Below are 17,726 nucleotides of genomic sequence, written 5' to 3'. Positions count from 1 at the left end.
GTTGTACAATGAATAATTACTTGGTCCTGACTTCACCACACCACAGAATGGGTTGTAGCTTCTGCCAATCACAATCACACATTAAATTGAAGAGGCTATGAGCAAAGCCATACAAATATAAAAAAATATAATAGGGAACTGAATGCAAGTAATTTGGAGAAGTTTCTATATGGTAATGGATTCAGTCGATATCGATATCCCAAACCACAATGTTCCCCTCACCTTTACCAAGTGGTTTATGGCCACACCAGTTGCATGGCTCTTGGGATGGAAATGTTGGTGGCAACGTAAAATATTGATTGAATTATCATGAAATCTGTTACAGATATCATCATGTCCTGGGGATGAATCCTATTGACTTGGTGATCCTCTGACTTTTCATCTTGGGAACTGGAAAAAAAAAGGTTCTAGGTACCTTATAACTGAGACCAAACCCAGGACCTAGGTCAGGCCAGGTCCAAATTATATTCAGTGTAACCTGGACTGTGTTGGCCTCCAATTTGTTGCCTAATAGGTTTCAGCTCTGCACGTCAATATGCCCAATACCTAAGTGGACACACCGTCAGCTCTGATCATGTTGTGTCATGTCCATGTGAAGTACAGGAAATATGGCATGTATTACTGTCTCCATGTGTCTGTTCAAGTCCACCACTTTTCCATTCAGGGTGCTTTTTATTCTGGTGTTGGTCCAGTGCTCTGATGTTTTCTCTCCTGTAAACAGCGAGCAGCTCCAGTGGGCAGACATGTTCGAGAGAGGAGCTGCAAACGAAAATGGGAGGCTGAAGTAGTAAAACCAACCACAGAAGAAGGTTTTACTTCAGTTCAAACAAAAGAAGGAAGGTAATACAAGATGACCTGTCTGTTAATGACTAACTGGATCAGTACACATGTAGACACACATGCTGGAGGGGTGTGTGTTTACATGTTGGCTTCATGCAAACCTGTAAGCAAACATATGGATGTGCACATAAAAAGGCATTCGTACACAAACGCATCACCAGAACAGTGAATTAGTCTCTCCATGATATTATTTTTCAGTCAGGTTGCTTTAACAACCATCTACTTGTAAAGATGAATTCAGTTGTTCTCTGAACTTTCCCATCAGTCACATTGTTACAAGCGTTGTTGTCTTTTTTAGCTAGCAGAGTACTTAAGCTCTATTCTCACATTTCCCACTGAAATTCAAATTTTCTTTGCATTGTCTACTGGACCAAAACGGAAAAAAATATTCTTTAGTCACAGGCAATCTGCCACAAAGTTGGTTTTACATATATGATTATTTAAACACAGCTTTATCATGCCGTGATGTCAGAGAACACACATTCATTCATGCGTGCGTGTGTAAACCCTTTCCAACAACCGTCGCTCCAAAAATGAAGTCAGGAAATTGAATCTCTCGGTAACTCTCACTGTTAATGAGATCCATATAGCACATTTCCTGCACATCTCAGTCATAAACACACCACTGGCCTGCTCACATACGGCACCGTCATGTTTGGCCAGGACTGTACTTGATGCCAGCTATGTCCAATTTAATGATGCGTGAAACAAACAGAGAGTGGAAGGGAGAGACGCTTCAAAACACTTCTCATTATCTTACCGCGGCATTTGTAACCAAGAGTCACAGGGGGCTTAGGGACAGGTAGGGGAGAGGTAAATATCCTCAGGGGCGTAAAGTGGTTGGGCAACAGCCCCTTCTCTACTTCAGGCGCCCTTGTTCAGATTACACCTATTTCCAACCCTGGCCGTCAATTTGACCTCAACTACACTGCCCTCGGTACAGTAACTAAAAAATTACTAATAACATGAGTTCACCGAGGTTAGGATTGATTTGGATAAAAATTATATAACGGCAAACCAGTAAAGCATCTATCATAGATGTGCCACATTCATTTGTTGAGACAGTGAACAAACTTTAAAGCAATTTTTTATTGTTTAAATTATTTCATAGTTACTGACACTTTGGCTTTGTAGGGCTGTACACATCTGTAACATTTCATGACTAGGCTGTATCTTGCTAGCCTCTTTAGACCATCATGATCTTAAAAGCGACATTGTATTTCAACTTCCGGCGGAGAAAATTTGGAGAAGTTTGCCCAAGTGACCGAACCAATCCACATTGGTTTTGAGGCGGATTTAAGTGTCACGAAACGAGAAGCGACTGTTCAGTGTAAACAACATGGCGGCTTCTGAAATTGGGCCTTTTATCTGTAAACTTGCGTTACACAAACGGCAAATATCCTTTACCGACGTGTTGTTTACTTTCTGAACTTTGCCTCAACGCTGTTAGCAGGGGATGCGCTTCGTTGATCTCATTGGTTGATTTGGCCCGTATGTTGGTGATAGACCGATGGTTTATCCAATCAGCAACCATTATTTTCACCCCTTCCCAAAAGATCTCCAAACGAGAGTTCCCTGATGGATATGCTGAGCAAATGCAAATCAATCCATCTGGTGGAGGCAGGTTAATGTCTTGCACGGCGGTGACGCCATCACAACACCTGGCTGCAGATCGATGAACACACACACACACACACACACACACACACATACACATACACACACAGACTCAGTATGGCTGATGATGACACTTTAAGTACAAGATGGACTACACTGGAAGAGATGATTCCATGCATGATAAACACGCTGTAGATTGTCTTTTTCATGCAGGTTGTTCCCAACCCCTTTGCTATCATCCAGATCCAGCAGATGTCCCTACCATCCTCACTGGTTGATAGCTGAGTGTTTGCAGCTGTCTACAACCAGCACTCACACCAGCCCTGCTCAATCAGCTTGTCAGTGTGTGGGAGTATAACTGACCTTTTTCTCCTTCAGTCTCTGTTTGACTCTAATGGCTTAGCTACAGACGTCCTGCCATAGTGTTTGTCCCAGCCTGTCATCTTGTGTTTGTTTGTGTGCATTTTCTTTGCTTCTGCCCAAAATGAAATCTTTAAAAATATACTGTCTCCTGTCTGTTTCACACACTGTGTATTTCATTCACTCTTGTAGCAATGCCGTTTTATGAACTACACTCAACTTTAAGGGGTTCATAATGAAGTCTGTGTCGCCATCTGCTGGTCACTCTCTCTACTGTATCATGTCCAATTAGCTCTCCCATCATTGCGGATGCCATGTTTTTTGGTTCATACTGTAGGGATGATTTTATTGTCTTTATACAGTATATATTTAAATTTGACTTTAAGACAAACAAAGGATGGTTTCCCCTGTGATTTGAAACACATCACCATCTTTCTTTCTATTTTATTTTGAACATGTAGAACTAAACACAGAAGATGAAATCTCTGCATGATGGGAACTGGTCCCAAACAGCAGTTCTCACTGGTTGATACAGGCAAAATCAAACAATGAGATCAATGAAGCGTATGACGTGCTAACAGCGTCGAGGCAAAGCTCAGAAAGAAAAAACAGCATGTATGTAAAGGATATTTGCCATTTGTGTGCAAGTTTACAGATAAAAGGCACAATTTCAGGTGCCCGGTCCGTATTCCAACAGAAAACTTGGAAAACTTGACAAACTGATCTGCGAGTAAAATACAATCGACCATCCTGATCTCACAAGGCTAGAAAACTCCAATGTAGTGCAGATACATTCCTCTCCTCCTCTCAGCAGGAGAGGAATTAACAGTGAAGGCCACACAGCTGTGTTTCACAGAGAATTTAAATGAAAATCATCCCTGATTCTTCAGATGAACTTAGCATATTCAATGAAAACATGAATTTCAAAGTTGATAAGAGATCAGAGGGTTCCTCTTTAACATTCTGAGTCCACCACTGTACTGTCTAAGTCTGCACATGATGAGCTTAGTGGCTATGGAAACAAACTATTCAAAGTCCATTTTGCCGTCCCGATTCGTGTCCCATTCGTTCAAGATCCTCATCGCCTTTTGGGGGGGTCACTGCTGGCCTTTGAAAAAAAGAAAACAAACAAATGGAATGATAATTTAAACAACAAAGATTGATTAGTTAATTTCCACTATTCTCTCTTTTGAAAAATACACTATCCTCTGGGGGCATGGGGTATAAACAATAGCCTACACTTGACAGTGTGCAGCCTGTACGTAAGCATATGGGATGTATAACATATCCAACATAAGGCTTGCTACTTTTAGTGAGCAAAATTGAAATATTGGAATTAATGACTTAATTAAAGACAAAGTTACCCAGTGGGCCAGTTCTGACACCCGGGCCATATGTTTGACACCCCTGTTGAAAAGTTAAGGGATCTTTTCAGTGGATTACATTTCATCCCTATCCTTTCAAATCCATGTGTCTCCATGGTGATTTGGATTATCTCTTCAATTACTAAAAAACTCTATAGTTACAAAGTCAATCAACGTTTCTAAGCTCTTGAAAAGGAGGTAAATGGTTCTCACAGGACATCAATGCTATCTTCATGTTGCATAACACATCTTTAATACAACATACAGATCAGATCTATCTGAACAGTCTTATGACTCCAGACTGTCAGATAAGACACCTTACTCAACTTATTTAGGGCAGAGCTATTGGATGTGCCCTGATTTTAATCCATCACTTTCAGTCTTTACACGCCGCTACCCGTCAGTTAGACAGAATCGGTAAGTGTAGGTATCAGCCGCACATCCCACAGTTGAGACAGAGTGATCATCATCATTGCCATCATTTTTAAATGTGACCCAATAAATGAACGTCATTCTTGTTTGACAGGTCTCAAAAAAATAAAATATTTAGCCACCACCAGTTTCACCTCCCAACCTGAATGAATGATTCAAAATCAACATGACTTTTAGTTACCATAGCTACAGAGGTTAGTGCATGTACAACGGCTGTTTAGCACGAAGAGACGAGTATACACACCCTCCAGTAAAATGAGTGATACCACACTCCAATCATCCGCCTGCAGGTGCTACATGCAGTCACTTGATGGCACTATTTGTGCATGGTTATAAAGCTGCTGATTGGTTGCTGGTTCTTGACTTTCCATTCTGAGTGACCTCTTCTTTCTAACTTGATCCAACAAACCATATCCCTGCTTTGAATCTTACAGTCTCTGCTCGCGGCTGCAGCATCGCGTCACCAGAGCTTGTGTTGCTGAGGAGTTTCTGCATACATGGCTGTCCGACAAGCTGCTGCTACATAATTGAAGAAGACTTTGTAAGGGCCTGTATTGAGTTTCTCTAGACGGCATGGTCCTTTTGAGTGTCAGATAATACTTATACGTGTTCTTTGTACAAGTTCTTCAAATTAGGCCATCTTGTTATGAATGTTTATCAGCTATACGCTTCTGGGAAATGCCCCTTTGTTTGGTTCTCATGTCTCCACAATGGTCCTGTCTGGATCAGAGAACATGTCACATCCACCATGAGGGCTGTGTCTTACCTTAAAGGCTTCGCACAGTGTGTGTTAATGATGACAGAGGATGTGGAGGAGGCTAAGCTGTATCAACTACTGCCTGCTGGTTATTTATCTTAGAGAAATAAAACCCATATTTTAGTATATTTAATTGAAGGCATTTAACTGAAAACAGTGTCCAATCTCAGTAACTGTAATAGTAAGAAGTTATAGCTTGGCTAGTCTTGATAAGACATGAGCTCCTCTGAATACAAGATTTGTTAAAATATCCATTTTACTGTATCTCCATCATGGATCATGCGTAAAATTAGGCCATTATTGATGTATGGTGGTATTTATCATTAATGCAATTTAATAAAGATACCGGCATGCATGCTATTCTTGTTTCAAAATATCAAAACTTCACTTATTTAAACTTGAGGATCCAACACTCACCATTATTCATTTTGTCGTCAGCACACAGGTGTGTCATAGCCAATGAACTCTTGGAGCAACCACAGCCAGAGGAGTCTGGTTTGATTAAATGCCCATTCAATTGTGTGTTTTAGGCTCCTTTTGACCTTTGCATATCTAATTTGTGCCATTAAACTAAAGATCAGCACTCATCAGAGTATACTGTGCCCCGCTTTAGTTGGCTACATTGTATGTTTGGTTTGGATACCTATGTAAAACAAACAATCGAATAAACAACATGAGCTCCCCCGAAAGCCATAGTTGGCACACTGTGTGCCCCTATCTTGACTCTGGACTGTCTGGTTTCATGGTGATCTCAGTTTCAAATGGGAGATTGTTTTGGAACTCACTACTGTGACTTGTACAGGAGTGTGGGTTTGCCTCAGTTGGAAGATAATCCAAGCGGCAACAAGCACAGCAACAGCCTGCTGCCTCAGAATATATTATAATACACTGTATATTTATAAAGCACTTATAGGAAAGCAGCATATAACGCTTGCAGCTCTTCTGCAGTATATGCAAATGTCCTGCTGTGTCTCTATCTGGAGTCTCCCAATTTCAAAACAGAGCTTGGTAAAAATGCATTTCAATATCTTAGATTTTAAAATTATTATTAAGCCCATCACTGACTTCCTTTAAGTGATCTCATCTCTGCTTGAGGCAAGCGAGGTTAGCTGCTAGTGTAAGGCACCTGAATCTTTAAACGACAAACGAAATTCCATTGTGGTTAATGTAGACACCAGGTTTTGACAGGAAGAATATTAATGCATGGAATAAGAAAAGTACAATATGTCTTCTTCTGCTTCAATGACTTTGGTACTTTTTAAAAAGAGTGTTCATTGCGAGGCCGACAGTGTTGCAGAAGTGCAACAATAAATCAATAACCTGACTCCGCCAGATGGATTGGTTCGCATTTGATCCATCTGGGAACTCTCCTTTAGAGATCTTTCGGGAAGGGGCGAAAGTACTGGTTGCCGATTGTATAAACCATCTCTCCATCACCAAAATACGGGCCAAATCAACCAATCAGCGTCGAGCCAAGCTCAGAAAGAAAACAACATGTCGGTGAAGGATATTTGTCGTTTGTGTAACGTGAATTTACGGATAAAAAGCCCAATTTCAGGTGCCCGGACCATATTCCAACAGAAGGATCCAAGAGAAAACAGAGTTAGCGAGAGGCTTGCTCCATAGCTGCGTTCATCTCATCCGCAGAAGCCGCCATGTTGTTTACACTGAACCATGGCTTCTTGTTTTGTCACGCTTAAATCTGCCTCAAAACCAACACTGATTGGTTCGGTCGCTTGGCAAACTTCAACAAATTTTCTCTGTGGCACGTTACCAGACTGATCTGAGAGTAAAATGCCATGGAGCTCAGAGATCAGGATGGTCTCAGGAGGCTATTAAATCAATTCAGTACTGGTAAAAAAAACCTGAAAGTCTTGATATTGTCACAGCTTGAGATTGTCCCAATCATTGAAAACACCATAAGAATGCAGACGCTTTGCTTGATTAAAAAAACGTTTTGATCCTACTAACAAGTTGAACCCATTGATAAGAAATTAGATTTGGGGACAGGATCCGTTAAATGGCAGCCATTTGGCATGTCATGGTGATGAAGACCGCAATGGCTACAAGGAAACCAATCAGGTATTGTTTAAAGGAATAGTTCAACATTTGGGGAAAATGTGAAAGTGGTATTGATCTTGTCATCTAACTTTCAACAGTAAAGACTTTGGACATTGGATAAAAACTGAGACCTTGAGCCCCAGTGATGATGAATTAGAGTTGCTTGAACTTCAAAACATTTTGAATCTGTGGATTGTATTTATATCAATAAGAGTAATAAAAATAACAAAATCATTTGAAATTCATCATGATCAATATGAACCAGAAATTTCATGGTCTCATCTCATTGAATCATTCTGGGGGGGTGTAATATAAGGAGTCATTTATTACCTGATGTGTGAATGTAATGCAACCATATCTATTAAAAGACAAGCCTCATTCAAAGAGGAATTCAAATGGTTTGCAAATGTTCTGTAGTTGCATAAACGCCTCTGTTGCCTGCAGTGTCACTTCAATATGTGCGAGTCACAGTGACCCTACAGTATGCTTTCTCTGAAATGAACACCCATCACGTGTCTGAAGAGAGAGCCGATGTCTCAGAGCTCCTGAATGCACCGCCAGCATTTTCATGTGAGCACAAAACAGAAGGAGCACAGCTGCTGGGTGAGCAGCACGCTGTCGGACTGGGAGGAAGGGATGACAGGACCGGCAGGCCGACATGAATCAGACACTGGGTGGTGATCAAGGTCGCCTCCATGTAGTAGGATTATTAAGCCTGTTACCTGTGACAACTGGCTTTCTATAAATCAGGTTTTAAAGTGCTCTTTATGAGAAATGACAAATTCTCTACTTCATAGTTTGTAAACCTGTTGTTAAGAGAGATCATTTACAAACAAGCAGAATGGTCGGGTTAAAAATGTGTCTGTAAAATAGGTTTCATGACGTTATTGAGCGGTCTAGCTCAAAAAAGGTTAAACATACAGTAATGTATCGGTTCGCAGCCGAGTGTGAAACGGTTATGGATGAGGATCAGCACCTCTAAATCTGAGGCCATGGCTCTCAGCAGGAAACCGGTGAATTGCTTACTCCAGGTAGGGAATGAGTCCTTACCCCAAGTGAAGGAGTTCAAGTACCTCGGGATCATGTTCACGAGTGAGGGGACGATGGAGTGTGAGTTTGGCCAGAGAATCGGAGCAGCGGGGGCGGTGTTGCAGTCGTTCTACCACACCGTTGTGACAAAAAGAGAGCTGAGCCGGAAGGGGAAGACCCAGGACTAGGTGGAGAGATTAAATCTCCACACTGGCCTGGGAACGCCTCGGGATCCCCCAGTTAGAGCTGGTTAATGTGGCCCGGGAAAGGGAAGTTTGGGGTCCCCTGCTAAAGCTGCTGCCCCCGGACCCGACCCCAGATAAGAGGATGAAGATGAGATGAGATGAGATGATAATGTAGCCAACATGGTCACTAAACCAATTTATGTGATTTGAATGTAGTACCACCACATGGAGGTGCATTGCTGTGCTCAGTGTCATGACCATTGAACGTGACCTCAGTCTGAATTGAACGTGACCTCACCTTGAATTGAACGTGACCTCAGTCTGAATTGAACGTGACCTCTGAATTGAATGTGACCTCAGTCTGAATTGAATGTGACCTCAGTCTGAACTGAACGTGACCTCAGTCTGAATTGAATGGGACCTCAGTCTGTGCCAAATGCCATCTTACTCAGATCCGAGCTACTGATCAGAGCACACTCACGTAAACAAGCTGAAAAACTGGGGTATATAACATGATTAAAACCACATAAACTAATGGTTATTCCTTGGGCAGTATCTGGATAAATCTTGTGTTTATTAAGGGAAAATAGTGTGAGTGTGCCTGAGAAAGAGAGGAGCCAGTTTCACCGTGTTAAACCTCTTTGAGAGCTCTGGTAAGAACCATGCTACATTACCATGCTAACGTTAGGCCTCGAGGTTAGCTGCTGATATTAGCATGACATGAGACAATTCCTTTCATTGGAGTATGTTTATATATGTTGTTTACTGTTTTAAACCCACCGTGCTACATGCAGTATTATTGTGAACTTTGAAAAGTAACTGTAAAAGGATCGCTAACCGAGCTAGCGCGATGCTAACGCTAAATGCAGCTAGCGCCGCTAGGCTAACTCAGTTATCAGTTGTAATGGGAGTGCTAATGGTGTGTCTGGTTAGGCTAAATTGCCACTACTGCAGCAAAAAACAGAGAGAAAAAGATGGCATATGATGCATATTTGTGTTGATCTGAAGCCAGTTGTGATAAAAAAGTGTTTTTTGATTAAACTAATGTGCATAGACCTAGCCTACTGTGTTTTACTGCAGTGAAGTTGTTTAAATATCCATGTCTGTTAATAAGAATCATTTACTACTGTTCATTTACAGTTTAGAGTTCAAAAACAGTTACATCTATGGCTTAAAAGATACATATTAATGTTAAAAGATTAATATTAATTGATGGAGCTGTTTAAAAATGTAAATATTGCTTTATACAAATAAATAGGTGCGTTTATGTTGAAATAAGTTCATGATGGGCAACTGCCATGGTAAGATACTTATCCTGTAGCCTACTGTAAAAATCTACAGACTCTTTGAATGCTGTATGTCCTGCATCTGGGTATAGATATAGAACATACAGAATGAATAATGAAGGTAAAAGATGTCATGGTTTGAATAGAGAGTAATGGTTATTTGTTTTGCGCTCTGTGTAGACTGTTTTTTTTGTTTTGAAGGATTAGGACTTGATTCAGATTCCGAACCGAAGAGGTTTGGTGGCGAGCCAAAAAAGAAGAATCGACTCAGACGGAACGAGGCTTCAGACATCATCTCAGTTCACTCGTGATACAGATAAGAATATAACACAAAAAACCTACCGGGGTAGCAATACCAGCAGAACTGAAACTAAACTCTGACCTTCTACCAAGAAGGAGGGACATTTTCTTTCTTTTTCAACTCTTTGAGGGCGCACTCACACTATCCTTCCGCACCCGCCCCGGGCTTTAGGGTACTTGCCCTCTCCCCCCGCTGGCCAGCCGTTTGTACTCACACTACCTGGGCCTGGCGCAAATGCTTCTTGCCTGTCCATACGTCATCACGCCGTAACACGTCACACGCATTGATTGACGTCATCGCGATGCGTCTCTTTGTTTACAAATCTTTCCATAGACCTCTGAGTTTTTGTGCGTCTTGTCGACTGTTTTTGAATATTTTCATCCGACGAAATCTGCAGTAAACACTCCACCTCCGCATCACACAAACGTGAACCTTTCACCGCCATTGTTGTTGTTGTTAAATGTCCGCGCATGGTCCGTCCTTCTATTTTCTATGTCCGAACAGGCGCACATAAAATGACGTGAGAGCCACCGTAGGCGTCGTGCTCGTACACGTGCGCACGCTCGTGCTTGTACATGTGCAAACGCGCTCTACAAAAGCCCACCTCTCTCAAACGGGCTGTGGACTGGCCGCAGCTAGACGCGGAGCAGTTGCACTCACACTGGTCAAACGCACTAGGCTCTACCCAAAAAACCTGTTTTGGCCCGGTGCGGAAGGACAGTGTGAGTGTGCCCTGAAAGAGCTCTATTTTTTCTGCATATTTTATTTTCATACACAACAAAATATTATTTACATGTGCAATAAACTGTTAACAGTTAACTTCATTCTATTGTGCTTAAATAACTATTACCAGCTTATCGAACCGAGAGATTGTAGGTGTCATAGTGTGTTCTTCCGATCAGGCTAAAGGCGCTACAATAAGAGATATTAAAAATAATATCTCTTATATCCGGAGAGGATGTCTTTTGGACGAAGGAAAAGAATCACCACAATCAAGGCATGACTACAAGATTAAACCCCTTGTATACCGTACATACGAGAGCTTACTGTACAAACTGTTCATAAATTATGAATTATTCCTTAAACAACTTCATCGAGCTGAAGACCACACACAGTTTGGGACACGTATGTGCCATTAATGCAGTATCTGTATAAAAATGTCTGTCAGACAAGCAGTCATTCATTCATTCATTCATCTTCAACCGCTTATCCCAGGGTCGGGGTCGCAGGGGGGGGGGGGCCTGGAGCCGATCCCAGCTGACATCGGGCGTGAGGCGGGGTCCACCCTGGACAGGACGCCAGTCTATCGCAGGGCACATAGAGATGAACAGAGACAGACAACCATTCACACCTAAGGGCAATTCTTAGAGTAATCAATTAACCTAACACGTTAGGTTATTAATGCCATTAATGCAGTTTCTGCATATAAATGTCTGTCAGACAAGCATCCGTTTTATTATTAATGGAGCGTCACAACTTTGTAAGGGCCAGTGTTGAGTTCCTCTAGACCTCATTGCGTGTGTGGTCCTCATAAGGGCTGTGTTTAACCTTAAATGCTTCTAAGCCCTACTTGTGTTAGTAAAGGCAGAGGATGTAAGGCTGCCTCTGTGAGCCTGTCAGTGCTGCAGTTTGACTCATCGTGAATTATATTAAGCTGATTGGCTGCGCTGTAATCAGCAGATGTTTTTGGAGCTGCGTGCCAACATCCTCATCACTTTTGATTAGAATTAGCATAAAGTATTTCAGTCTTCAGCAAAGCACTCTCAAATGTAAACCTTTCTCTTTAAACATCTTCGGATAACAAACTTCATATTTACAAGAATCAGAAACGGGTATTTGTAGGTTTTAACTGCTTTCATTGGTCTGAATATGCTTGTGCTACTTTCTTTTATTAAGATTGCTACATTAACCAATATGGAAAATCATTCAGAGCTGCCATATGCTTTGAGGTGAATGTCTTATCATTTGTAAACATTAGGGGGGTAACGTGTAGCCCTTAGAGAAAGTGATTCAGTAAACACTGGACTAAGACCTGGCTGTGTTTTTCTATAAGATGAATTATGATTAATATGATTCAAAAGCAGCTCATTGATGTTTTTTGACTAGTAACAGTTCACAGGAAATGCATGGTTGAATCATGCTGGGGAAAAAAGGTCAAACCAGGAGTCTTTAAGCACCTGATGTATAAAATGGAATCCAAATGGTTTGCAAATGCTCTCATATTTGCATAAGTCTGTTGCCTGCAGCATGTTTCAATAATCTGTTTTTATCTGCCAGTCCTTACAGTATTCGCTCTCGGATATGAAACGTCAGAGTGGGCCCGATAAATGAAAGCTGATGTCTCACAGTCTTGAAGGCTGACATCATTTACTGTACCAGCGATTTGATTTGCACAAAACAGGAGCACAGCGGCTAGATGCGCAGCGCAGCGCACTGTTGCATCTGGAGGAAAGGATGACGTCAGGGCCTTGAGAGCTGGCTGACATGAATTACATCTATCAGACACCGGGTGGTGCTCAAGGTTGCCAGAAGTTTATAAAGTCTGTTCTACAGCTCTTATATCACTCAGGTTTCATAGTGTATCAGTATGAATCAAAAATGTATCTGGATGAACTTCAGTAAACCAAGATAAAAAAACAACATCTAACATGTCTGCAAAATGTTTAAGACATTAGGCCACAGTGGCTCTAAGAGCTCAACGCACTGCAAATAAACATCATTGACACATGAAAACCTAAACTTGACGATACATGCGCAACATTTACTCCAGGGGACACTAAAAAGTCAATCACAGGGCTGGGACAGTTGTTGCTATGGTGTGTGGCTCACCTAGTTATTTAAGTCAGCTATCCTATCATTGTAATGTAATTTACAAACAATTGCAGATACGTAATGCTAACTTCTGCTTTTATATCTGAATCAAGATATCACAATGTTAAAATAAGCCAAATAATTTTAGGTCATCTGACATAACTCCACAAACTGCAACAACAAGCAGTGTGACCTGTCCATATGCAGCACTTGTCATGTGAGCTTCTAAATGCTCCATGTTACACCAAGTTGGTGAAGATTTTTCTTTGCTTGGGGTGTCTGTTTGCATAGGTTTTTATAAATAAGCAGGGTGTTGAGCTCTCAGGGCCATCACATTAAGCAGTGAAGCCGCTTACTCCTTGAAATAAGACATATCACAAGTGGATGACATCTTTATTAAGATGGAAGAGGAAAAACAACAGAATCATTGAGTTGGTTTGCAGTGATGGGACGTTACAAGGTGCTGTGATTAAAGTGCATCCATAAAAATCATTGTTAAAATGATTGTAAAGAGTTATTGATATGAAATCTTAAGACTTCAGTTTTTCCTTGAACCGGGGTCTTCTTTATCACAGTCTGTGAAGAATTCATTACAGGCGACCGTCAGTGCAGCGACCAGAACGACAAACTCCTGGAAGTCCACCTCACCATCCTGGTTTTCATCTAGGTCCGCCATAATCTTCTCCACCACCATGGGGTCCTTGCTGGCCTAAAACAAGAGCCATTATGAAAACCGAACCAAAGAAAAATCTTTTCATCAGATCAAACCTTGATGGTGATGGCACTTCCAAAAAAAACCCATATGAAAAAGTATTGTGGAAGCAGCTTATTACAACCCATATTTATGTGATAGCTGCCTCTCGTGGCTGTAGTAATTATTATGGGCGCAAAGGAGGAAGTAACGTGACGTATATCTTTACGCCAAACTCCACATGAGATTGCTGGTTGGTGTGGTGATGGTCAAACAAAGACGGGAAACAAAAGTAAACATGAACATTTTAACTTTATCATCTTTCATCTATCATTTCAGGCCAATTATGATCTTTTTGAAGGCTGCAACTAATGAAAAATATCAGTAAATGTGAGTGTATATTTGAGTTTTGGACAAAGCAAGACATTTGGACTGTCATCTTGTGCTTTGGGAAACATTGACAGTCAGGAGCTCATTGGTGGAGATGGGCGATCCAAATTTGATTTATAGCAACGCTTTTGAATTCGTCTTCTGTGCGATTAAGGTTTATTCTGCTAAAATAGATGCTGTCTGGTTTGACCAACCCAGAGAATCTGAATAATAGCAGTGCCTTACTGTACTTAGTATTAGGAGGCGACAACTTGTGGCTACAGTCAACAGGTTTACTCACTGCCAGGAACTCTGAAAGTTCTCCATGTAACAGGTTCTTCATCTCGCCATTGCTCAGCTTGTACTTGTCACCTTCTTTCCCAGAGTAGGAGTGGAACACTTTGATGAGGCCCAGCATAGCAGTTTCCAGGGAGGAAGACTTCTGGTCCTGATCCTTGGACGTCATGTTAAATTTTGCACCAAAGTTCTTAAGAAAAATGAGAAAATACAAGTTTAATTCACACAAGAATCCCATTTTCATATATTCCTAGGGGGAATTGGAGATTTGTTGACATCCTGGAAACATCTATATCCATAATCAAGTCAAGAAAGCAAATGTGCATGTTTAACCAAGTGCCAAACTACTTTTTCAAAAGACAAATACATGCAGAGGTTTACATAAGATAAATACCATTCAGATTTGTATGGTAATTAGAAAGGTATAGGAGCCACATTCAATTAAATTTAATTATTTTATTTATAGTGCCAAATCATTACAAAATTGATCTCAGGACACTTTACAAACGAGGTAAAGACCACACTCTATGACATAGCTTAGCATCCAAGACGGGGAACCAGCAACACTGGATTTTTAAAGCCAGTACAGATTTGAGAGTTGGAAGGAAAATAAAATCAATACATGTCAGATAATGTGGAACATTTTAAAGGTTGGATACAGTTCCTAAATTAACTCAGACCTAGTTTATCATTTCTGTACTGCAATTCCTTGTTAATCATTGGCCCCCAATGCATACTATATATCCACAATACATCAACCTCACAGTAACAGGAGTCCAGCAAGTCACTGCAGAAGAAACAGTAAGAATTCCCACTTTAGGCCAATATATACACACTATATAGAAAAGAAATGCAGCAGGGTCAGGACTCAGAGTTAAAACAGTTTAAAGGTCTAACGTTACCCCTGGCCTTCACCATCAGTCACCTGAGAGGATGCCACAGGGGGGTGAGTCATTTCACCTCCACCCTCAGTGAGCCAGGGAGGACAAAAGGACAGACCTCCTGCAGGGCAGTCTGCACATAGAGTACATCTTGCGTTTCCTTAGCAACGTAAACTACCTGGTGGCTTCCTGCTGAGGGCTAACGTGGTCATGTTTCACCATCTGAATGTCTGATGGTTCTTTAAACGTACCAGTAGAGACACAGCTGTACAGGCCTGTGTAAGTGTGTGCATAACATCTCTAAATCTGCAGTTAGAGAGTCAGAAGTGCTGCATTACTTCTCTGGGTGATGCAGCGCCACACTCCCTTAATTAGTGTCAGTGATTGCCGTTAATCATTTATTCCCACTTTGACTGGGGAGCTAATTAAAAGCTATTCAATGTCAAATGCAAAGCGAGCGTTCATTAACTGAGTCTGAGACTAAAGCATGAACACTTGATGTTAACTCAAATAATCTGCAGGTGGACTGTGTCTGAAAGGCTCACCTGTCGGACCTGACCGCTCGCATCTCTGAAGCTTCTGCAATCAAACAAAGAAGCGGGGACTCACCTGACGTTAACAGCCGCTGGTGGAGGTGGACCCGGTGCTCATCTCCCCACAGTTATATGGGCTCCTCTCACCTGTGCGCAAAAGACCACAGAGAGAGAGAGATAGGCGCCTCCCTCGGGACAGCGGCGACGCCGGGCCATGTAAGGCAGCCACGGGTCGCTTATCACCGCTGATGAGGAACAGCTGTGACCAATAACACGGATTATGACCATTTAAGTGTCGAACACTACACCTAGGTCGGACTCGGCACTAGTCCCGATCTAATGGATACAATTCACAGAAAGAAGTCAGGTACCATGTGAACGTTATGGCCTAAAACATTAGGTAATCATTTAGCTTCTGCTTCTTTAAAAAGTGTGAAAGGTTGAATGTGTAGAACCTTTATTTAGAAAAGCTATATTTAAAAATATAATAATACACCCACTGGGCCTTTTTGCTGGGTACAGAATAAAAGTTTTGCTTTTCCATAAATAAATATAATTGGTCTGAATTAATATTTTGAATTTTTTTGTGAAGGGTTTGACAATGACTTTCTGTCAAGTTCTGTTTACATTCTGCCAGCCAATTGCGTTGGGCATTTGCGGGTTGCCGGGGTTATGATAAGAGTCCCTACACCTAAAACAAAGCATTAACAACATAGTTGGTGAACCCAGAGTTTATTTAAAGAGTGTTTTGAAAGACTTACCTACTGGCCCCTGTACCAGCTCCTCTCATAGTAAAGTCCATTCAAGTGGATTACCAAAGTCAATCCAAAAGGAAGGAGCCCATTGGTGCTTCGTTTTCTGTGTAAGGACTTTTCTCATGCTACTGCAGAGGTTTGGTGTAATTTTGAGCAGTATTAGTGGTAAAAAAATATGTTTTAATGCCTTCACCGTGCATCCATGAGCTTATCAGTGTTAGCCACGCTGGCTGTTAGTGACTCTCCAGTATTTCTCAGTTGGTTATCACACAAAAAAAACTGTCTCAATGGCTTATTTGATGTAAGTAAGTGCAAAAAAGGCCATGGGATGACTTTATGCCAGACTTGCACTTTAACTGCCTATTTAAGTACATTGAGAGCAATGCAAAACAGGCTAGATTACTAGTATATCAACACATACTTCGCCAATGAAGCTGATTTGGATTCAGTTAACTGTCTGCTGACAAATAGGCTAATACAAGAAATCGACTAAAGCAATCCCTTCCTTTCCCCCCGCTGTAGCTTTGTGTGCTGCCCGTGTTCATTTTATTAGGCCTCACGCTGATTAGGTGTGACTAATGCATTTCCCACAGCATCATTTGCAGTTAAGGAAATGGTTCGATGACAGTGCAGGCAGCAATACAAATGAAGTGCAAGCCAGTCAACTGAAATCCTCTTTTCAACGAATGCAAAACCGCCGGGTTGATTTACATCCGTGTCTCCAGGTGACCAATATCAAGGCTTTATGGATATTTCCATACTTCTAGATTAAAAATTATACATGGGGCTTATTGCTCAGAACAAAAGTACGTTTGTGTGAGTTAAAGGTCACAGCAGTTACCGCCTCGGCCGGGCTCCAATATTTCCCCCTTGTTTCCTACTTGTCTGTGCTCTCTCTCTCTCTCTCTCTCTCTCTCTCTCTCTCTCTCTCTCTCTCTCTCTCTCTCTCTCTCTCTCTCTCTCTCTCTCTCTCTCTCTCTCTCTCTCTCTCTCTCTCTCTCTCTCTCTCTCTCTCTCTCTCTCTCTCTCTCTCTCTCTCTTCTCTCTCTCTCTCATCCTCACTCAACTACACAGCTGCCATCAATCTGCTCCTTACCCCTGCTCACCTCTGCTCTTATTGCTCTTCCAACACACCTGCTTCAGTTAGCTCGTCATCC

General features: G+C 41.5%; 1 protein-coding gene across 1 annotated transcript; it reads right to left on the bottom strand.

Moving 5' to 3' along the window:
- Window positions 1-13,581: 13,581 nt before the first annotated feature.
- On the bottom strand, window positions 13,582-14,569 carry s100a1 (S100 calcium binding protein A1; the record flags this gene model as incomplete). The annotated part of the gene is made up of 2 exons (XM_083917766.1): window positions 13,582-13,752; window positions 14,405-14,569. 2 exons carry the CDS (start codon window positions 14,567-14,569, stop codon window positions 13,582-13,584), a joined length of 336 nt encoding a protein of 111 aa, XP_083773892.1.
- Between the last annotated feature and the right edge of the window lie 3,157 nt (window positions 14,570-17,726).

Source organism: Echiichthys vipera (assembly GCF_963691815.1).
Source record: "Echiichthys vipera genome assembly, chromosome: 8".
In the NCBI taxonomy this organism is placed as follows: Eukaryota; Metazoa; Chordata; class Actinopteri; order Perciformes; family Trachinidae; genus Echiichthys; species Echiichthys vipera.
This window is presented reverse-complemented; position numbering and strand designations above follow the sequence as displayed.